The sequence below is a fragment of the Vulpes vulpes genome, chromosome 5, assembly GCF_048418805.1.
Source record: "Vulpes vulpes isolate BD-2025 chromosome 5, VulVul3, whole genome shotgun sequence".
NCBI classification, from domain to species: Eukaryota; Metazoa; Chordata; class Mammalia; order Carnivora; family Canidae; genus Vulpes; species Vulpes vulpes.
Window position 1 is genome coordinate 140,219,269 of NC_132784.1, and position 23,620 is coordinate 140,242,888.

General features: G+C 55.6%; 1 protein-coding gene across 1 annotated transcript in view; it reads right to left on the reverse strand.

The window, feature by feature from the left end:
* LOC112925829 (ATP-binding cassette sub-family A member 13-like) overlaps window positions 1-23,620 on the reverse strand; it is a 140,689-nt gene that overhangs the window by 70,469 nt on the left and 46,600 nt on the right. Inside the window, exon 17 of the mRNA XM_072760177.1 lies at window positions 8,479-8,704. Coding sequence (XP_072616278.1) covers window positions 8,479-8,704 — 226 coding nt within the window. The remainder of the gene's footprint in view (window positions 1-8,478; window positions 8,705-23,620) is intronic.

Here is a 23,620-nt window from a genome sequence, read left to right on the forward strand (position 1 = left end):
ACAGCCTCCCCCATGCTGACAAATGAGAAGATCCTGTCACAAGCAAAGGGACATATTTCCCACTGAAATGTTGCCCATAAAAAGAAAACATTATTTGTGGCATCTTCGGAAAATACTCTGGATTGCTCTCTTTTGACCCATTAATCCAAGAACAAATATGAAAGTCCACAACATTTTTTTTTCTTTCCAAGAAACACATATTGATCGATAAAGTGGCTTACCTGGAATAATTACCAAGTGCAAGTTTAAAAGTCATAGTTTAGTTTCTACTAGATTTTTGCTCAGGGCTAGAGGTCGCTGTTGAAAAAAATAAAATAAAATAAAACCACCGTGGTTTTCAATTGTCGCTGTTGTCTGAAAATTCAAATGCTTGTTCCTAAAACAATTGCTTTTTGCTTGTCTTCAAATTCTCGCCTATATTTCAATATGTTGTTAGAACCACGTGAAATCTATCATTCCCAGACTAGGAAGTTTAGAATCTGAGGTGATTCTTAAACGGGATACTGTTCCTCTCCCCAGGTTACTCAACAAAATGTACTGTGCTTCAGAGTGACCCCGGGGACCTGCTGGAACAGATGCATGTTTCCAAACATGACCCCTTCCTGCACCAAAATCTGAAGGTCTGATGAGAAGATGGAGAATAAAGATCCGACACTCTACAATGAAGAAATCCTATAAGATCAAGATCACCTATTACATTATCTACAAAGGAAAGGGAACTGCGAGCCAGACGCCCTGCCTGGAAGCTTCTGGGGTGCGGGGCACCTGCCGTCTGCTGACCACACTGAAAAAGCAGCATCCAGAGATGACATGCAAACCAAGGCACCATCCACAGAGCAGGGCAGAAAGAACGGGAACTGCAGATGCATGACTTGCAAGTGGACCAGAGTGGACAAGGTGAGGTGGTTTGAAGTCACTTAAGAGGGGGAACGTGTGTCAAGAGTTGGGACACGCTGGCACAACTAGGAAGCATGCATTATGCACCCCCGGCTGAGCTGCCGTGCATAGATGTGCTCAGATGCAACATAAGGATCCAAAGACTAGACGGGAATACGCACGTGAGGGGGAGCAGGGTACGCCACCCCAAAATATGCCTCTTTGGCATAAACATTTTCTTAAGCTGGCTATTTTTAAGAAATACACATAAAAGCAGTGAAGGGGACGTGTACGTGCAGGATGGTAACCACTTTGGAAAACTTTGGCATTATCTCCTAAAGCAAAAGATTCACATACTCTGGGCCACTGATTAGCAATTACATTTCTGGGACTCCATGCACGAGAAGCTCTTATATACACGTAAATGAAGACCTTCACTAGAATATTCTAGAATATTCACGCAGCACTGTTCACGATCATAAGAAAAAAAAAAACTGGAAGGAGCTCCCAAAGGCCACCATTAAGAGAAAAGACCAATAAGCTGCTGTGTTCACACAGTGGTACGGCGTCCAACGCTCAACACCGACAACATGCGGAGACAGGCAAAGGTGCAGAGTCTCCGTGACGTTCTCGGCAGTGCAGAAGGCCCCCCTCAGATGCGTGGGACCCTGCTGAGCACTGAACAACACACAGACCCCGAACGTGTCTCAGCCAGAGGCAGAGGTGTGGGGTGCCGGGGTATGGATTCCATGGTGGTCCTCACGGGGATGCTCATGACGTCCCCGACTCCAGAGGAAGCTGGCGGAGGGACGCAGGCCCTCAGGTACAAGCTCTGAGACGCTTACAGAAAAGGAACCCGTTTAACTTTGTTTTGCAACTTAATCAATCCCAACAGGAAGATGTGACCTCTTTAGCGGCCCTCGGAACGGACCCCCAAGGGAACGGCGCCCCGTGGAACAACCGTCTGGGGAATGCGCCGGACACAGCCCGTTACATCGCACCATGGGGTGTAGCCTCGTGCTTCTGCCCTTCGCTCTGCCTGCGGGCTAAGGTAGTCTCTCCTTGGAAGGCCTCCCGCACCTGCGGGAACACGTAGGCGTTGCGGGATTGTCCCGTTCCTCTTCACACTGACCTGCACCTCTTCCTCTGTCTGGGGAAACGCTGCCTCCTACCTGCCCGGGGAGCACCCGGTTGTCACTGAGGACACTCGACTCAGGTGCGTAGGCTTCCGAAGGCCTTCCTGGAGCCCCAGGTGGGGCCCCGCCCCGTCCCCGCCAGCACAACCTGCACTGTACGTGGCTGCCTGGTGTGGCATTTCCGAGACTTCCTTGTCCAGCTGTTTGTGGGGTGATCTCTCAGCTCGGCCGGGAGCTTCCTGCAGGTAGGACTTGTGTCTGTGTCTGTTTGTGGGATGAGAAGTAGAGACAGGGCACCCGGCTGGCTCGGGGTGGAGCATCTGCCAACGGCTCAGGGCATGACCTGGGTCCTGGGATCGAGTCCCGTGTCAGTCTCCCTGCATGGAGCCTGCTTCTCCCTCTGCCTGTATCTCTGCCTCTCTCTGTGTCTCATGAATAAATAACTAAAATCTTTTAAAAGAGAGAATTAGATCCAGAAAGCTTGAGCATCCTTTCTGTCTTGCCCCCACGAGGTGGTGTCACCCGAGGAAGTCCCCTACATGTGTGAGCGCAGCGTCTTCAGGATGAGGACCCGGTCAGCACTGCTGCTTCGTTGTCCTATTTCAACGTCACCGCACCAAGCGCCAGGACAGAGTCCTCTAACCGTTGCTGATTCACGATGCCTGAAGGCAACTGGATGGGGCTGACGGACGGTCCCCTGCGGGCTGTGGGAGGAGGTAAAATGCCTCCTAAGTTCAAGATCAGGGAGAGAGGAAAGGACTGGAAATCGTGTGTGTGCAAGTACTCCAGGGGCAGCTGCCCGGTGCTGGGCACCATCCAGGGGCGGCGTGTGGCGTCCGTCAGCGTGAGCTCCACCGCTTGCCCTCCACGGTCTCCCACTGGAGTGCGCGCTCCACGGGCACCGAAGCGCGGCATGGAACAGCTGCACTGAAGCACCTGGGGGGACGCTGGGTAAGGACGCTGAGGGGCCACTTGGACAGGACTTCAAAAGAGGCCACACGTGTGTAAGTTGAGCCGGGAAGAAAGAGCCAGACCGCGGCCTGGGGCAGAGACCGCTCCTGCGGTCAAGGTTGGTCAAGGTTGGATACGCAAGGTCAGGGCAGAGTTCGGAGGCCCCAGGCGGCACAGGGCGGAGGGGCGCCCGGGGGGACTGGACAGGACACAGGCAGCCGGCACCCTGGTGGGCGGCGCAGGGAGCACCTGGTTCGTTCTGCTGGGGGCATGTTTCCGAGCCCACCGGGGAGCACCACGTGCCTTCCGCTCAGCACCCAGAAGCACAGGTGATGCACCGGGGCCGCCCAGGGTATACCAGCAGCCCGCGCGGAGAACGTCATTTCTGCCGGGAAATAGGCTAATTGCTTGGCATTCACCATCCCTCCGAATCGTCCGAACAGAGTAAGGTGCTCTGTGCTCTCACAGGATAAAGATACAGGGTCCGTAGGAGGAGTTACGCCTCCGTACGGACAAGAACGTGACCCGTGAAATGTGACGTCGGGAGGTCACCAGGTGTCACTGCTCAGACGTGAACGTAGGTCCACCTACACCGCATCCCAGGTCCCGTCCTGCCAACCACGGTGCTGACGGATACACACCAACCATCACGCTCGTCGTCAACCAGTTTTTATTTCTGATTTTCCTTCCGCATGCGGGGTCTGGTTTTTGTAGAAAGCCAAGTCACTCTTTTTTTTTTTTTTTTTTCAAAAGGTGACTAAAACGTTGGTTCAGCTGAATGGCACTGGCTAAGGCAGGCGCTATGAAAACGGGGACTGCGATGAACAGTGGCCGCCCACAATTCCGTGCCCATCCAGAAGGTCATGATGGGACCTTGCTTGGAAACGGGGTCTTTGGAGACGTAGTTAAGGTGAGATCATAGGGGACCAGGGCGGGCTCACTCCAATACGGCGGAGGCCCTATGGGATGGGGATATTTGGCCACAGGGACACGCAGGCAGAAGGCCGTGTGTAGGGCTTCCTCTGGCTGGGACTAGGTGGAGAAAGCAGAGACAGTTGGATGGCGGGAACACAGCCAACCACGGACCAGGGTGACGTCCACGTTCAGGGGGGACCCCGTGGGTTTTCCCAAGGTGCCTCAGGAGCACCCCTTCCCGTGAGGATCAAGCACCCAGCCCAGAAGAGGGAGCCCTGGGGTCTCCCCAGATGCGCTCAACCACACATCCGCAGCACCTTTCCACGGTCCGCGCTTTGTTTGCACCTCAAAGTAGAGACCTGGGCTCATTTCTGGAAGACTTTTTCCTGCTACATTTTATCTTGATCGTTGAGTTCAACTTCACAAATACTTAATGAAAGGAACCTTTTCTAGACGCTGCGGCAAGAGCTACCCTTAGAGGGATGAGTAAGCCTCGATCCTGACCCTCCAGGGAGCCATCCTGCGGGAAGGAAGACAGGGATGTGCAGCCACGGGTCAAACCACCGTGGGATCCACGTGGCGTGGTGGCCACGCAGAGAGGGCGGAGGCTGAGGATCCCTGCAGGAGGGACTTCTGAGCCAGATTTTGCAAGTGGTCTTATCCCGAGGGCACCTGGAGGGCTCCATTGGTGAAGCCTCTGCCTTCAGCTCAGGTCACGATCTCAGGTCCCAGGGTCGAGCCCCACGTCGTGCTCCCTGCTCAGCATGGAGTCTGCTTCTCCCCTGCTTGTGCTTTCTCTCTCTCAAGTGAATAAATAAAATCTTAAAAAATAAAAAAGTGCAGAGCGCCAGGTACCTGGAGCAGCAGCCACCGCACAGAAGCCTGAAGGACGAGGAGGCCGGGCTCGGACGTACCGTCGTCATCCCAGGACAGTGGGGACGGACTCCGGGACCTCTCGCAGGGTCTCCGGGTTTTACCCCCGAGGTGTGCAGAGCAAACAAGGTGCACACAGCTGTGCCCAGGCTGCCCTGCTCAGAGCTGGACTGCCGCCTTCCTGCTTCCCTGGCCTGCCTGCCCGGCCTCAGGCCTGAACAAGCCGAGTCCCTGCCTCCTCTCTCTTTGCAGCTCCCAGTGGGAACGGGGAGTCCCGGAAGCCCCCCCTGAAACTAGCAGTTATCTAGCAGCTGATTCAGGAGCAGGGGCCGTGGACTGGCTGCTTAGGCCCACAGCAGCCAAGACGCGCTCCCTCCACTCCGCTTTCCGGTCGCAAGCCCATAAGACGCGGCGCTCAGAATGGTTCTTCCTCGGCTTCCCAGCCTTGTAGGAGCAGACTCAGCTCCCCCTGCCTGGCCCCCCACTGGTCCCCCCATTGGACAACCCTCCCAGCACCCCCCTGCCCAGCCCCCCCGCTGGCCCCTCCTCCTAGCCCTGACCCGGCCTCCCTGCCTGGACCCCCCACTGCCCCCCCTTGGGCACCCCTCCCAGGCCTCCCCCCGCTGGCCCCTCCTCTCTGCTCCCCCACTGGTTCCCCCCATTGGACACCCCTCCTGGTGCCCCCCCTCCCGGCCTCCCCTCGGCCCCCACCTGAGCCTCCCCTGACCCCCCGACTGCCTCCCCCCGCCCCCCGCCCCCAGGACGTGGAGTTAGAGGCGTCCGGGCTACACACGGAGCCACGAAGGCCCGGGCTTTCTGGGCGCCGAGCACCAAGTCCCCTGTGAGGGGCCCGCCGGCCTGCGCACGGGCTCCTGGTGCGTGTCCTCCAGGGCGTGCCTTCCTGAGTGGCCGACCTCAGAACTCTTCAGGGAATTCAAGGGAGGCACATCGCTGCCCCTTCCCGAGCCGGAAGGCCTTAGGGCCGGGAGGCCGCGCTGAGGTCGGCCAGTGCACCAGGGACCGAGACTCCCGTGCACCCTCGGGCCGGCCGGGCAAGGCAGTGGCTGCTGACGCCACACGCAGGCCTGGATTCCTCGCCCGGCGGCCAGGAGTTCCGCTGCAGAGCACGGGAGGATCGCGATGCAAGTACCGCGTGTCGCCCCTGCAGACTGCTCACAAGTGTCACGAAATGGGGCTGCGCCCACCTGCAGAGCAAGAAGGCTGAGAGCCGCTGACCCTGGGCCGTGCGCACACGTGCGTGTGTGTGTGCAGGAAACCGAGGGGAATCACGAGCGGCGTGAAGCCGCTTGACGGAGAATCATTCTGGGGCTAAGATGCAGACCCCGATGATCAGGCCAGCACGGCCTGGGCGGTCAGGAGATTCCCCGCCGCCGCCGCCGGAGGGAGAGGAGCCGGGAGCGTGGGTCCCGGGACGTGGGACGGCTCAACCCGGCAACTCAGGGACCCGGCACCCAGGACAAGGGCAGCGATTTCGGGGGCGCGCTCCTGCCGAAAGCAGCGGGACGCGCGTCAGATAAATAAATCAGACAAATAAAATCTTAAAAAAAAAAAAAAGATTCTGGCTTTCCCTCTCCCCCTCTCCTTGCACATGCACTCTGTCTCTCAAAAAAAAAAAAAGGAAGAAAATATTGAAATATTCACCACATAAACTTAATTACTGCCGTAGAGGCCCCGTGTCCCACCACAGCCACATGGGTTAAAGCTTCAACGCTGCCTGCAGGGGGACACCCAGGCCCCCGGGGGCTGGCAGTGGCCCTGATGCGTGGCCTCCCTGGCTTGCCAGCCCCGTGGCGGCCTGACCGTGTCCCCGTGTGTCTCTGTGCGCGTGGTGTGGGGGGAGGCACAATATGATCACCGTGAGCCGAAGGCACCTGCCAAGCAGGTGTCGGAGACGCTCTCTGGCTGCACCGGGGGCCCCGAGGGTGAAGCACCTGCCTTCGGCTCAGGTCGTGACCTGAGCTCAGGCCCTGGGTGGAGCCCCGAGGGGAACTCCGGGCTCAGCGGGGACCCTGCGTCTCCCTCGGCCTCGGCCCCACCCCCTGCTCATGCTCGCTCTCTCACGCTCTCTCTCACTGATAAATAAATAAAAAATAATAAATAAATAAATAAACAAATAAATAAATAAATAAATAAATAAATAAATAAATAAAATCCTGAAAAGAAGAAAAACAGAACAGAAAAGCTCTGGCCTCGCCCCTATTTGCCGAGACGCAGCCACTAACTCCCAGGGCCTAATACGTCGGGACCGCATGACTTCTGTGCAAAAATGAACGCTGGGAGAGCAAGGAAAATGCTTTCAGACGGACAAAAAAAAAAAGAGAGAGAGAGGGAACAGGCGTGGCATACAGTAGGTGCATAATAAACAGCAGCGAGTAAGCGAACCAAGGACTTTCCGGGGCTGCACACGGATAGGAATGGTTGGGCCGTATCTACCTTGAAGACCCTAATGCCCGTGGCCCCACAGCTTGCGAAGGAAGCGTGTGATGCGGGAAACGGACGGGGACGGGGACGTGAGCCCGAGGGGACGTGATTCCCACAGAGTCGCCTGCAATAGGAGAATTGCTTAAACTGATGAAAATCCCCAAAAGAGAGCGTTTGACTGAATCACGGGGTCTCCCTGCCACGCGCTGTCGCACAGCCTGAGGGTGGGTGATGCTGGGGCGCCTGGGGCTCCGGTTTCCGCCCAGGGTGTGATCTCGGGTGGAGCGATCGAGCCCCTGGCGGGCTCCGGGCTCGACCACTTTCTCCGTCTCTGCCTCTGCCTCTCCCCCCAGCCCACGTGCTCCTTCCCTCTCTGCTTTGCCCCAAAGGATGGAACAAATCTCAAAAATGAGAAAATTGAAAATGAGCGGCGTGGGCGTGCTCGACTTACAGGAACAGACGGATAGTCATCGAGTAAAACAGCAAAAAAAAAAAAAAAGAAGAGTCTCAAAGTGCGATACCGCTGCCCTAAAGAAGTAAAAGTGCCCGTGCTTAGGAGCTTTACGTGCCCGGGGCCCCGGGGGGGCCCAGACAGTGGAGGGTCGGACTCGGGGCTCCCGCGCGGTCCCAATCGCGGTCGTGGGAAGGGTCCCCGGCCCGTCCCCGGGGGGCTCGGTGCGGAGTCCGCTGCGCGTGTGCTTCCTCCCTCCTGCGTCGCGTCCCGACACAGGGCACAGGGCGCAGCTCCCAGTCTCAGGGTCGGCAGCACCCGGGGGGACCGCCTGGGACCGTCCTTACACTGTTCTGGCCGGCCTGCATTTTCTATTATTTTTTTTCCCAAGAAACACATTTAATCATTAAAAAACTCGCGATAGTGACGACTCCTTCCCATTCAAGGCCTGAGTCAGGGCTGTGAGCATTCGGCCAGAACACGCTACGGGACGTTCTGTCCTTTCAGTTCATTCCTTTAGAAGATTCAGGGGGAAAAAATAAAAAAATAAAATAAAAGATTCGGGGGGAAGACGGGCGCCTGGGGCTCGGCGGTGGAGCGTCTGCTTCGGCTCCGGGTCGCGGCCTCAGGTCCCGGGATCGAGTCCCGCCTCGGGCTCCCTGCTGCTCCCCTTCCCCTTCACTCTCGCTATCTCTGTCTCTGTCTCTCGGTCTCAAATAAATAAATAAAATCTCAAAAAAATAAAAAGAAAAAAAACAAGAGCATCAAAGCCACTGCTGTCCGTTACCTGTCCTGCCATAACTCAGACGTAAAGGAGGAGAAATAGGTTCTCACCTGAAAAAGTAGGCTTCGGCCCCGTCGGAACGGCCGGGCGCGAGCTCGAGGGGCGGGTAGTCCGTGGCCAGCGGCCGCACCATGAACAAGCCCATGGCCAAGGCCACGAAGAGGACGGGCAGCAGCAGGTCGGAGACGGCGCCCTTCCAGGCCCGGCGCGTGTGCCGGAGCCGCTTCACCAGGAGGGCCGCAGCCTGGGCCACGGGGGTCCCTGCGGGGGCGCCACCTGCGGAGACAGGGACGGATGGGCAGCCGGCTGAGGCCAGGGGACCGCCCGGGGCCTGCCGACACCCACGGCCCCCCCTCGGCCTCCCTCGGCCCAGCAGCCGGCGGCACGGGAGCCCCAGGGGGGACGCAGCTCGCTGTCCCCACAGCCGTCCTCCTGAGGATGCTCCAGGGCATGCCCAGGTGCCCCCCCTGCCCTGGGGGTGTCCCTGTGCAGGGGAGCCAGCGAGGCCTCAGGGCCGCATCTGCAGCTCCAGGGGAGGCCCCTCGGCCGCAGGCTCAGCCTCCCGGCCTCCCCTCCGAGGGAGCGATGCACAGCATGAGTCTGGGACGTCCTGCTCCCCCTGCCAGGCCCCTCGGGGAGGGGGGGTCCCCTCTGCCCCAGGGCCACCCGGCCGGTGCCCGCAGCTCTCGGTCCAGGGCGCGGACGGCCCAGCAGGAGGGAAACGGGAGGCGGACCCAAGGCCACAACCCCAACCCCTGTCCACGGAGGGACGTGGCCGCGCCTCGCGTCCCAGCGCCTTCCGGGTCGGTCTCCCCGAGGCCGCGGGCGACGCCAGGTACGTGCTTGCCAATACGAAACCGAAATGCAGGTGATAACAGCGCAGCGAATCCACTTAAAGTCCCCCAAAGAAATCATGTTGAGATCATGTTTTGAATCATGTTTTGAAAGATCGATCATTTATCAGGGCAGCGAGCACAGGGCTGGCGAGAGCAGCTGGGACGCAACTCCCCGGGCACGCGGTAGGGAGCCCACGGGCACGAGCAGGTACAGGGACGGGCAGTGCCCACGGGAAGGACATGGGGGGGGGGCGCCAGGGGGCTCAGGGGTTGAACATCTGCTGTTGGCCCAGGGCGTGATCCCCGGTCCCGGAGCCTGATTCTCCCTCTGCCTGTGTCTCTGCCTCTCTCTGTGTCTCTCATGAATAAATAAATAAAATCTTCAAAAAAACAAAAAGGGGGCTGAGAGGAAATGTGTGAAGAAACGAGGGAACACGAAGCGAGTGTCAGGATCAGCAGGGGCCATGCGGAGGGCGGGAGACGGGAGACGTTCAGGGCCACGGGGTCAGCCGGGGCCACGGGGCCTCGAAGGCACAGTGGGGGGGGGGGGGGGGTTCTGAGCACAGACTCACCCCCTTGGCTCCCCTTTAGCTTCGCCGAGAAGCCGTCGCCATCGCCGTCGCCGTCACCTGCGAGGCCCCGGGTCACCAGGGGCAGGCTTTGCCCCCAGCCGGGCGTCCTCCGGGCAGCCGCTCCTGAGACCCCCACCCTGGATGGAGTCGGCCCGCAGGCCACGGCTGGGTCCCTCAGGGCTGTCCCTCCCCAGCCCAGACGCCAACCTCGAGTGCAGGGCTGTCACCTTGCCTCCGAGCAGCTCCCGTGGGCCCTGCCTGGGGTGGAGCTAAAGGGCCAGAGTGGCTCGGAAGTGGGGACTCGGGTCGGCCACACCTGACCAAGGGCCCAGGGCCAGGACAGGAGGCACGGACAGGAGCAAGGCCGCGGAAGGGCACCGGCTGCCGTGCACTCCCCAGCACCTTCCGAGCACCCCTGGAAGGAAGCTCCCCGCACTCCCCAGTACTGGGACCTAACGGAGCTTCATCAGGCACCCACGACCCACCCCAATGTCCGGGTCCGGCCCGTCTCCCCTCCCTGGGGCTTGGGGCTGGGGCTCCGTACACCCACCTCTAATGGAGAAGCCCCATCCAGCGACCCCCGGAGCCCACCCAGCATGGCCCCCCTGGAATGCACGATGCTCCTGGCACTCTCCCTTCTCTGGCGGAAGCAAACCTCACCCCGTTTGCGGTCAAGAGGCATTGAAAGGTCACCAGCAGGTGAGACGGGTTATGACCCACCCCAGCCACTGGCCATCGTCTTCCAAGAGCCACCCCCCTCAAAGCAGCCTCTAAGAAGCGCCTTCCGACACCCCATCCAGGGCCCCCCCCGGCTGCCTGCCAAACGACGCACCTGCTCAAACATGTCTGCACCAGGCGGTGCCCACAACACCTGTTTACAGGAAGCTTTCGTCTATGCAGCCAATGCAGCCAGGTGCACAGAAAACGGAAGCGGAGCGAGGCCTTGTAGGCGTCAGAAATGCACCTGCCGGGTCGGGGGGACACCAGCAGGGAACGGCCATGTATTTGCCCACCGGCTCTGCTCAGGGACGGCGGGTCGTGGCATCACGGGGGGGACGGTGAGCGTTCGGTCCCTTAGTCTACGCAGACCTGGCCTGGAATCCAGACTGGCACCAACAAGCTGTGTGACTGGTGTAGAGCTGCCTGCGTCTCCGGACACCGGCCCCGCTCTGACACAGACACTCCCACTTTCCCCTTTTTTTTTCCCCATTTTTTTTTCTTTTATTAAGTAATGAGAATTCCTATTACCACGCTTAGGGCACCGCCAGGACAGGTACTGCTGACCTCCAGACATCGTGAAAGCTCACCAGACAGGCTCAGTAAGTCTGTGGGGACAGACGTTTCTCATTATTAAGAAAAGTAAATTCTCCCGCCTTCCCATATGTTAACCGAACATAAATGAGAGAAATAAAGGGCTGAGATGGTTTATGGTCACGGAGGAACCGCCGATCAAATATTTATGGCGAAACTCATAAAAGTACTCACATGAATAATTTAACAGACGGAATTAAAATGCCGGACCAAATTGTCATGAATTGTCTTCTTTGACTTACGACTAATTCTATTCGAAGCATCTAGTGACATCCAGGATTAGGCATTCCCGGTGACCCTGACCATCAAATTATTTGGGAAAAATGTTGGAAGATTTCTTTTTTTTCTTCTCCTCCTTCTCTTTTTGGGCTGATGGCTTCAATCGCTCGCACATTAGCACCTGGTGGGGAGCACCTTAACCTACCGGGGACTCAGCACGGGCCCCAGACGATGATCTCCACGGCACTGAATTCACCCAAAGGTTCTCAAAGCCTTTAAACCAAAGTATCGCAAATGCGGTGCGTTCAGGTCCTTTTTTAAAAAATGAACACCCAGAACAAAAAATTGGGCAGAGATTGTGCATAAATATGTAGTTCGTTAAAGAATTTACAAAAGAAGGGCGTCTGGGTGGCTCAGTCGGGTCCCGACCCCGGGGTCCTGGGATGGAGCCCATGGCGGGCCCCTCGCTCAGCGGGGACTCGGCTTCTCCCTCTCCCTCTCCCCCCTGCTCATGCTCACTTTTTCCCTCTTTCACTGTCTCTCAAACAAATAAAACCTTTTTTTAGAAATCTACACGAGAGCCGATATATATCACAAAATACGGCGACAATGAAATTTTCAGATTACCGATATGGTTAAGATGAAAAATAACATAAACACCTAACGTTGCTGCATGTTTAAAGACACAGGCATAAGGATTCAGGGCTCGCAGGACAGCAGACGAGTATGGTCTTCCCGTGGGGAACAAATATGAACCGTCTTTGACCAGTGACTCCCAATCCGACAGTTGTATTATTAAAAAAAAAAAAAAAAGGGGGACGTCTGGGTGGCTCACTCGTTAAGCATCTGCATCTTGGGTTCGGCTCAGGTCGTGACCTCGGGGACCTGGGATCGAGCCCCACGTGGTTGGGCTCCACACTAAGCATAGGTTCTCCGTCTCTGGCTTTCTCTCTGCCTCCCCTGCCCCTCACACTTGTGTGCACACATGCACAGTCTCTCAAATAATTTAAAAAAAAAATCTTAAAAAAAAGTAAAAAATATATAAACAAGGGAAATTCGTCACACATATCAAATAAGGTGGTTTATTACACTTCGCAGAATATAGTATCAGGACGTTAGAAACAGGTGTCTGGGGGACCCTGGGGGGCTCAGCGGTTTGGCGCCTGCCTTTGGCCCAGGGCATGATCCTGGGGTCCCAGGATCGAGTCCTGCATCGGGCTCCCTACATGGAGCCTGCGTCTCCCTCCGCCTGTGTCTCTGCCTCTCTCTCTGTGTCTATCGTGAGTAAATAAATAAATCTTTAAAAAAAAAAAAAAAAAGAAAGAAAGAAACAAGTGTCTGGGACTGATGGAGCAGTTCAGTGTACGGCGGACGTGCAGGGTCTTAACCTGCTGCCGGGAAGGGTACGGACGGCGGCTCAGTGATGGGCACCCCTGGTCGGTGAATAAAGCAGTTTACGAGGGGCTGCTACCATCTTTTGAAAATAATGTCTATACAGAAACATGGCCCCGAAGACAGGGGAGGAGGGAGGTCGGAGGAGTAGGGCCCGAAATAGTAAGAGCGTGTGTTCGTCCGAAGGAGAGGCAGGATGAAAGCCTCAAATACGTAATTATGGGAAAACAGTGACGCCAAATGAAAAAGTGTCACGAAGCAACACATGGAATTACTACGATTTACTAAATATACTGATAGTGAGCTGTAAAAGTCGGTATTTCGTTGTATGTACTTTCAGTGAAAAGCTCTTTTTTTCCGTTTAAAGACCTATTTATTTGAGAGAGTGTGCGAGCGACAAAGTGTGGGGTCCTTGGATTCAAAAGGCTCACGTCACAAACGCATTTCGACCTGCGTAAAAATGCATGTTCCTCTGTGTGCTGAGAACACGGCACCTTTCACGTTCTTCCCCGTTTTCTGGGTTTTCTCGACAGTAGGTGTTCCCACGTGCCGTAGTCCATGATTATTTGGCGACGACGGTACATGTATTGGGGAAAGGAAGCGCAGCGTCACGCAACAGGCACCGTCGTCTGTTTACTGAGTCCCTGAATCTCAGCGCTGAGACGGCTCCTAAAGATCGTGTAATTGGAAAAAGTAATAAGGGCAGGCCGGGTGGCTCAGGGGTTAGCGCTGCCTTGAACCCAGGACCTGATCCTGGAGACCCGGGATCGAGTCCCGCGTCGGGCTCCCTGCATGGAGCCTGCTTCTCCCTCTGCCTGTGTCTCTGCCTCTCTCTGTGTCTCATGAATAAATAAAATCTTTAAAAAAAAAAAAAAGGGAAAAAAAAGAAAACCAGAAAGAAACATAAAAGGAGAGGAAAACGTTTTCTGACACCGGTATGCTTGTTAACATGACACGAAACCCAAAACACAATTACGTCTTAAATATTAAACACGGTGACACAGAAAATGTACACATTTTAAAACCAAGCTGGGTTACTGAGATCCTGGTTAATTTAAGTAAGCTCCGCGCCCAGCAGGGAGCCCCACGCGGGGCTCGAACTCCCAGCCCCGAGGGCAGCCCTGAGCTGGAGAGGATGCCCCCCCCCAACTCCCGGCCAGGGACCCCCCTGGCCACAGATTCCTGGGAGCGAGTTAAAGGCCGCGGGAACTCCCGGATGGGCCGGCAGAGAGACCAGGTGCAGCCCCGCTCCGCCAGCTGCTTCCTCGGGGGCAGGTCCCGGAAACACGGAGTTTGGGGATTTTGTTCTCAGTGCACCCGAGCAGGTCCCGGCCCCACAGCCGGACCCTCCGGAGCTCCACAGTCGGACGGAGGTGGAGCGCAGGCGCGGCTGCCTAGGCCGCTCTGTTGGACGGGCCCAGCCTTCGTCTCCGCACGGCCCCGGGGCCACACGGCTGGCACCAGCCGGCCTCCAGCTGGAGGGGGCACGGGGCGCAGGGACGTGGGGGCGGCAGGTGTAGCCACACAGAAGAGGAGTCCTCGCGCCCGAATCTTCTCTAGGCCCCTGGCCCCGCGTTCACCACGCTCCCTGCTCTGTCTTCGTGTGCAGCCACAAGGCGCCCACCCGAGTTCATCCTGCCGAGCTCAGATGGAGCACACTGTCCAGGCCTCAGGGGTGCTCGGAGCACGTGGGGGATCCCCAGGCCTGAGGATGCTCAGAGCCACGTGGGGGATCCCAAGCCCTGGAGATGCTCAGAGCCACGTGGGGGATCTCCAGCCCTGGGGATGCTCGGAGCCACGTGGGGGATCCCCAGCCCTGGGGATGCTCGGAGCCACGTGGGGGATCCCCAGGCCTGAGGATGCTCAGAGCCACATGGGGGATCTCCAGCCCTGGGGATGCTCGGAGCCACGTGGGGGATCCCCAGGCCTGAGGATGCTCAGAGCCACATGGGGGATCTCCAGCCCTGGGGATGCTCGGAGCCACGTGGGGGATCCCCAGGCCTGAGGATGCTCAGAGCCACATGGGGGATCTCCAGCCCTGGGGATGCTCGGAGCCACATGGGGGATCCCCAGGCCTAAGGATGCTCAGAGCCACGTGGGGGATCCCCAGCCCTGGGGATGCTCAGAGCCACGTGGGGGATCTCCAGCCCTGGGGATGCTCGGAGCCCTGTGGGGGACGAGTCTGCAGGTGGATGTGACCCAACACCCCGTCAGCATCCCTGCGTACCTCTCACCTCCCTCCCCATCCAAGCTTCCCTACTCAGAAGCGACAGCTCGTACCCCCCAGGAGACACCTTGGGGAAGAGGAGATTCGCCCCAGGGTTCAGGGTCCTCCAGCTGGGTCAGTACCTAAATTTACACAAGGTGAACAAAAGAAAAAATAAGGAGCTTCTAGTACGTGCGCATGGAGGCCCAATAACCAACCTGAAGCCTGAAGCGGGAGCAGGGCCAGGAGACCGTCTGGGGCGAGGCCAGGGCAGGGGGGGCAGCCCCGCAGCTTCAGGGGCTCCGAGCGGCACCTGCAGGTCTGCGGTCCCTGTCGGTGGGATGCGGGTGCGGAGGGACCCCCTCTCAGGGCGCAGCGCCCCCAGGCCACTGGCATGTAAGGTGGGGACGCTCCTGCTCCGTGGCCCAGGCTCCCCCCGCCACACGCTGGAAGCGAGGCCTGAGAGGAGGGAAGACCCTCCTCTGTCCAAGGTTCCACGAGAAACCGCGATTTCAAGGCCCAAAGTGGTCCTGGCCTGGCCCTGGCCCGGCCCGCAGCCCCGAGGCTCCCGCGTCCTCCTGACCCCTCTCAGCCCCAAGGGAGCGGCCACTCGGGCACCTGCCCCGTGTGCACTCGTAGCCCGCCTGTGGGGGGGCTGCACCTGCCGCGAGCTCCACGGTGGGTGACCTGGCCCCACGCGGCCTCCCACGCTGCTTGCAGGGGCCGCGGCTCCTGAGCTGTGAGGAAAGGCGGACGGAGCAGAGACGGCACTGGGGGCGGAAGCCCGGCCCAGCCTCGGGGCAGCAGGGCCTGGAGCGGCTCCGAAGGCTGCAGGTGCTCAGATCACCCGCCGCCCGGCCTCCATCCACACTGGGGTAGCAAGCAGGGGCGAAAGGTGAGGATCCAGGTGAGGATCCGAGGGCGGGAGGCAGAGCGGAGTGCAGGTAACCTGGTTCTGGCAAACCAGAGCGGAGACATTTCCCTCACTTGGGGGGTGAGGCTTCAGGAGGAGGGGGGAGGGGATGGAGGGAGAGAGGGAGGTAGAGGAGGGAGAAGAGGGAGGAGGGAGGGAGGAGGGAGGGAGAGGAGGGAGAAGAGGGAGGAGGGAGGGAGGAGGGAGGGAGAGGAGGGAGGAGGGAGGAGGGGAAGGAATGGAGGGAGGGAGAGGAAGGAGGAGCGAGGAGGGGGAGGGGAGGCAGGGAGGAGGGAGGGAGAGAGGAGGGAGGAGGGAGGAGGGAGAGGAGAGAGGAAGGAGAAGGGAGGAGGGAGAAGGGAGGAGGGAGAGGAAGGAGGAGGGAGAGAAGGAGAGAGGAGGGAAAGAAGGAGAGAGGAGGGAGGAGCGAGGAGGGAGGGGGAGGCAGGGAGGAGGGAGGGAGAGAGGAGGGAGGGGAGGGAAGAGCCGAGCAAGCCAGGGCAAAGCCCCACACAGGCCAACAGCGGCGCCCAGACCCTCCACCCAGACCCTCCGAGAAGCAGGCAGATCTGCGAGCGTCGCCCGCCCTGAGCTCGACCCGCTGCCGGGCTTGTCCCCGGGGCTGTCGCAGCGGTGGCCACGGCCCACCCGCTCCAGGGAGGCCACGGTGCTTGTTCCAACCCGCAGATGTGTAGGCCTCAGAACCAAAGGTCACGAAGTTGGACCTAACACTCTGCGCTTTTAATGAGCGTCCAAGTTTTCTTTTTCTTTTTTCTCCCTCTGATGACGGCCACCCTGGCAGGGGCGAGGTGAGGCCCCGCTGTGGCTGGGATCTGAGGACCTGATGTTGAGCATCTTGCCCGCACCTGTTGTCCATCTGGGTGTTTCTTCTGGAAATGTCTGTTCACGCACTTTGCCCGTTTTTTATTTGGGTTGTTTATCTTTCTGCTATTGAGTTCGAGGAGTTCCTCAGATTTTTTCGGATATGAACCCCTTATTGGATATATGGTTTGCAAATACTTTTTCCCCAATCCGTGGGTTTCCTTTTCATCCTACGAAATCCTTTGCTGTGCAGAAGCTTTCGTTGGGAATGAGGAGAAGCCCGATGCCTCCTGCACTACTGGCGGGAACGCAAACGGGGCGGCCGCCGCGCGGTGGCTGGGGAGGGCCTTCCACGAGAACCACCAGGGGCTCCGTCGGCGGAGCGTCAGCTCTTGGTTTTGGCTCAGGCCACGATCTCAGGGTCATGGGATCGAGCCCCACATGGGGCTCCACCCTCATCAGGGAATCTGCCTGAGATTCTCTCTCTCCCTCACCCCCTCTCCCTGCTTGTGAACTCACTCTCTTTCTCCACAATAAATTTTAAAAATCATTAAAAAAAAAAATAACAACTACCGCATGATCCATAAATCCTTCTTCCAGGTATATATCAAAAAAAAAACAAAAACAAAAAAAACGAAATCAGGACCTCGAGGAGATGCCATCCAGGGCCGTCATTCCACGGGGCCGCGTACCACACACAAGGGCCCCGACTCCAGCAGCAGGTGGATGGATGAAGAGAACATGCACGTGCGCACGTCTATAGACCAGAACGTTGTTCAGCCTTAAATAGGATGGAAAGTGACACCTGCTGCCACTAGGACGACACGATGGCTCATGCGAGATGCTCCTTGATCCCACCCGTCTGAGGAATCTGAGACGGTGCAGCTCCTGCACGCAGAGGAGCGTGGTGGTGGCCGGGCACTGGGTGCGGGGACTCGGGGACGCGTGCAGCAGGTGCAGTTCCAGCTCCAGCGACCCGCTCCCTGCGCCTCGGGTTCTCTTAGGCTGTTTGTTTTCCTGGAGGACGAGCTGTGAGCACGACTCCCGGGAGCCGCAGCCCTCCCACGACACCTCAGCCTGGCTCCCCGGATCCTCTACGGGGCCAGGGCCGCTGGGAGGGCGCAGGAGGCCCCCCGAGAGCAGGGAGCAGCACACCAGGCTGGCGCAGGCGGTGCTGCCAACGGTCACCGAGGACCTGCTACGCAGCCTGCACCCGTGGGTCGCTGAAGCACAGGATTCCCGGCAGAAAGCAGACAGCATCGTGTGGGTGACAGGAAACCAGCCCCAGGAATAGGGACGAAGGGTCACTAACCGCTCGGGGCAGCTGAGACCGGGGCCTCGTGACCCAAGCCCACGTGGGGCCGGCGTAGGCGCGGAGGGTCTAGTAACCGGGCCCTTGGGTGCGCGTGGTCCCACGCGGACTGTCCTGCCCGTCGAGCCTGGCCGCTTGCACGCAGACGTCGACATCTCGCTCGGGGGGCTGGGAGTCCAATCGGGCTCACCGCCCCACTGCCCACGCTCCCCTTCTTATGGGGACGCCAGGCAGACGGGGTTAGGACCCACTCGTATCACCTCATTTTTACCCTAATTACCTTTTCAAAGATCCTGTATCTCCACATGCTGAGGCACCAGGGGCTCAACATGCAAATCTGGGGGGCAGAGCTCAGCGCACAACACACCTGCGCTGCTGAGAATCGGGAGAAAGACCCAGAATTCGTGAATCTAAATAGAATTCTCCTTCGGCTATCCCACCACAGCGGAGGGTGTCAACGGGTGCTGCCTGGACCCACAGTGTGGCCCGGGAGCCTAGGAGAAATGCAGGTTCTTGGGCCCCCCCCAGGAACCACCAAATCAGAAAGTCGGGGGCCGAGGCTCCGTCATCTGTGCTCTAACAAATTCTGCAGGTCGTCGTGGTGACGTGAGATCATGCAAGGAGCTGGCCCAGTTACTCATGCCTCTTCCAGACGCCGTGAGAAGCACGCGTTGGGCTTTGCAGAAAAGGGAGAGACTCAGGGAGAGGGCAGGAGCAGGGGCTGTGCCTGCGGGGGGGCGGGGGGGGGGTTCCTGTTGGAGCCGCCAGGGTTTGGGCAAATCAGCCAAGTTCCTACAGCTCAGTGTCCACAAAGGAATCCTAACAAAAAAGCAATATCTGAGGGCACCAAGGGGAGAGGAAAGATCTTCGTAAGTGATTCTAGAAACTTCCTCTCTCTAGTGTGGATCACGCCGCCGTCGCCAAAAAGCCAGGAAAGCACTTTACCCAGAAGACATTGGCACTCGCTGTCTCCCAAATCCTGATTGAGCATTTTGATAAAGTTCTAGCTGCTATTTTATATAAATTTCACTTAGGTGGATGCCTCCTGTGGAGCTTCATGGGAGGATTTCAGAATACAATAAAATTGACAAATGCAAGGAAATCTCATACCAAATTTGTCTTAATGCCTCCTAGTCTCACATCTTTTTTTAGTAATGAAACACTTAAATAGATTTTTTAATGATGTATTTTCCAGTTCCATAATTTGTAATTTGAATGATAAATAAAATTGCATTTTTTATATCATATTTTACAACGGTAATAGAAGACACTATAATGTTCCTTCCCTTGGGGTTCTTTTTTAGATTTAAAGTACCTTTTTTTTTTCACATAACATTAGCTTCTTTGGCACATGTTTTATTTCTAACATATTTGCATGGATTTTCATAATGTTCCCCAAACTCAGAACATGAAATTATCATTTTTTGGGGAAACAGGTGCATAACCATAATGAAGAGGATGTATGTAGGCATTGCACTTCCCGTGTAAATCACCCTGAGTTCTCAATGATGACAAAATGTTTATGAGAACATAATCATATTTTCTTTAAATTCGCTCTTACATGAGAAAGTCATTAACTAATGTGCCTTAAAAATAAATGAATGCTCAGAGGCAAAACCAAACCCTTTAGGTAAAATGCTAATAATAAAAAGAGAAAGTAACGTGTATGCACAGTCGAAGTACAGTCTATACACACTCGGTGCAAGAGGGAGCAAGTGTATGTTCAGCAGAACATGACTAAGGAGAAATGACACAGCAATAACATAGATGGATCTGAGGGACAGGATATAAGAAAAAAACACAGACTCCTGCGCAAACACGATGACGCCGTTTATACGACATTCAATAAAACGCACGATCACTGGAAGGTGAGAGCATCACCACGGGGCCGGGGTCTGACTTGGAGAGGGCAGCGGGGCTGGGCCAGGCGCTGGGACGTCCTACCTTGACCCAGGAGGTGGTGACACAGGTGTGTGCCATGGAAGAAGGCGTCTGATTGTGCGACCAAGAAATACGCCATTTGGGATCCGATGGAAGTCAGCGAAACAAATGTAAAGCACCGTTCTTCAAAAATAGAACATTCGTGAGCACAGGTAAGCGACAACCGTGTCGTAAAACAAGAAACTCACCTGGCTGATAAGCATGAAGGGGAACTGAACGTATTGTAGTAATTTTTGGTAGGGAGAAGTCTAAACCAGCCCCAGTCACTCCTACTTCGTGGAAGGTCCCAATCCCCTCCCCTCAAGCGTGGGTAAGTCCTCGAACACCCGACTGTCACTCTTACGACTGGATCACAGCGTTCAGAAGGAAAGGTGAAGAGCTTTGGTGGATCTAGTCTCTAATTTGTTAAGTTGATCAAAATGGGGATTTTTCCACGGGACATTGTAGAAGAAACACGTCCTGTTGTGAGGGGACCACGTGGCTAAGATTCCAGGATGCCCCGTAGGACCTTGAGAGCAAACCCAACAGCCCACCAGCCGGCCCGTGTGGACCTCAGTCCTGAAACCACAAGGAACTGAGTTCTGCCAACAAGCTGGATGACAGCACGGGTTGGTGGTGCCTCGCGGCGATTCATCACAAGGAATGTTCATCTGCTCTTTGCTTCTTGCAAAGCTCCTAGGACCTGTGGGTTTTCCGAGATGATTAGAGCAAGGGCGTGTCGTCGTGTTAATGAGCTTACAGAGGTGACTGAGAAGCCAGCTAAGGGCCAGGGGAACCACCACCTACATGCAGGGCTGGAACGTTCATTCTCTTCCCCTCGACTGCCAGGGACCAGAGGGGGGCTGGGGGTCGAATCAATCACCAATAGGCAATGATTTAATCGTGCCCGCGTCATAAAGGCCCCATGAAAACCCGGAAGGATGGGGTTCAGAGAGCTTCCAGGCTGGTGACCACTTGGAAATTCAGGGACGGCGGCTCCAGGAGAGGCTGCAAACTCTGGGACCCTTCCCACATTCTCTGCCTCATGCATCTGAGGAATTCTGACACCGGCCACACGGAGGATGAATCTTGAAGTCATTAAGCTGGTTGAACTAAGCCAACCACAAGAGGACGGATACCGTCCGAGGGGTCCGGAAGAGTGGAGTTCATACAGACCGGAAGGAGGATGGGGCCCCAGGGGCTGGGCGGGGGAAGGGGAGCTGGTGACCACTGTGCAGTCTTGGTTGGAGAAGGCAAAGGAGCCCTGGAGACGGATGGCGGTCATGGCCGCGAAATAACGTGAATGTACTTGACGCCGCAACTGTGCACCTCAAGACAGTGAAATTCCCATCATGCATGTTGTATCCCGGTAAATAGGTGAATGGGTAAATAAATATTAACAATTCACTCATTTATTTATCAACCATTTGGCATTCTCTTGCACTAATAAACCTTCTACATAAAAAAAAAAAAAAAAAAAAAACTAGAATGAAAATTGTGAACGTATCTCACAGAGCTATTCGACCAAACCAGAGGGCTTCTAGGAAGCGTCGTGGGGTGGTCTCCTCTGCCCCCCACCCTCTCTGCAGAACCACAAACAGAAGCAATTATCTCAAAAGGACCTGGATTTGAGCTAATGGAGGAGCACTACCAGCGTCCGAGGAAGTTCCCTGAAGTTCCCAGGAAGCGGTTCCTCAGATGCAGCCTGAGCACAGACTAAAGGGTCAGGGAGACACAGCAGGGAGCCAGACCACGGAGCTTCTTGGCCACAGGCCTCCCGCCAGGGAGAGACCAGACCGAGGGTGATTCAGGCAACTGAAGGGCCCTGGGACATCTAGATGGGCCATATGCTGGCCTGCAAAACTAGCCTCAATAAATAAAAAAAGGCTTAAAAGCATACAGCATTTCCCCCTCTGGTCCCCGTAGAACGATATTGGACTTTACTGAAAAAAGAAATCTGGGAAACCCGTAAACACGTGGAGATTGAAAAACATAAACTCAGAGGCACCAGGCTGGCTCAGCTGGAAAAGCAGGCAACTCTGGATCTCGTGGGGGGTAAGAGGTTCGAGGCCCACCATGGGTGTGGAGGGGAGTTAAACAACACACACTTTTTAAATTAAAAAAATAGATAAAAAAATAAAATAAAAAAATAAATTAAACAAACACAGTTTTTAAATTAAAAAAATAAATAAAAAATAAATTAAAGAAACACTTTTAAAAAAACACAGTTTTTAAATTAAAAACATAAATTAAATAAATAAATAATAAATAAATAAATAATAAAAAAATAAAACATAATCTTAAATAAACAATCAAACAAGAAACCAAAGGGGAAGTTAGTAAATATCCATAAATTAATAAAACTGAAGATAACAAGATCCCAAAACTAAGGGACCCGTGGAAGGGGTGTGTAGAGGGGAATCTACAGCTGTAAACACTGGTATAAAAGAAAGATCTTGGGGCACCTGCGTGGCTCAGCTGGTTAAACATCTGCCTTCAAGTCAGGTCATGCTTCCGGGTCCTGAGGTCAAGCCCTGAGTGGGGGTCTCTGCTGCTCCCTTTGCTCATCCCCACCCCACCTCACCCCCATGCTCGCTCGCTTGCTCACAAATAAATGCATAAAATTATTGATGAGCACTGGGTGTTATTCTATATGTTGGCAAACTGAACACCAATAAAAGATAAATAAATAAATAAGTAAATAAATAAATAAATAAATAAATAAATAAATTATAAATAAATAAATATAAATATAAAATAAAGTAAAATAATAAAATAAATAAAATAAAATAATAAAAGAAAAGAAAAGAAAAAAAAAGAAAGAAACACCCACAAACAAAATTCAGACTCAGATGGCTTCACTGGTGAATTCCACCAAACATTTGAAGAATGAATTCTTCACAAACACTTGCAAAAACTAGGAGGAGGAGGAGGAAACACTTTCCAACTCATCCTATGGGGCAACACCGGGATAGGAATCCCAGGCAAAGACATCAACATGTAAAACACGACAGGCCACAGGCCAATGCTTGTTACAAATACAGACTCAACCTCCCCCAAAAAATACCCCCCACTCCTATCTATCAGTCTATTAAAAGAATCGTATAGGGACGCCCGGGTGGCTCAGCGGTTGGGCATCTGCCTTGGGCCCAAGGCGTGACCCTGGGGTCCTGGGATCGAGTCCCACGTCGGGCTCCCTGCATGGAGCCTGCTTCTCCCTCTGCCTGTGTCTCTGCCTCTCTCTCTGGGTCTCTCATGAATAAATAAATTGAATATTTAAAAAAAAAAGAATCATATACCATGAAACCAAGTGGGATTTGCCTGAGTTGCCAGTGAAATGCTGCTTTAGCAACTAAAAATCAATTCCTACATCACATCAATAAATAAGGCCAAGAAAACCACACGACCGTCTCAACAGGTGCAGGAAAGCATCCGGCTACTGCTCTCCGCGTGTCACAATAAACCCTCCCATCAACCAGAAACAGAAACTTCCACAACGTCACAGAAGGCATCTCTGAAAGGCCCACGGGTAGGACCACAGTTCTCACGTAAGAGAAGACTCTGGCAACCTCAGAGGCCAAGTCAGCCGAGTCCTAGAACCGGGTAAGGGAGCGGAAGAGACGTTTCTCCCAAGAGGATGCGGACGCCGGTGAGCTCAGGAAAAGGTGCTCGGCGGCCTGGGCCACTGG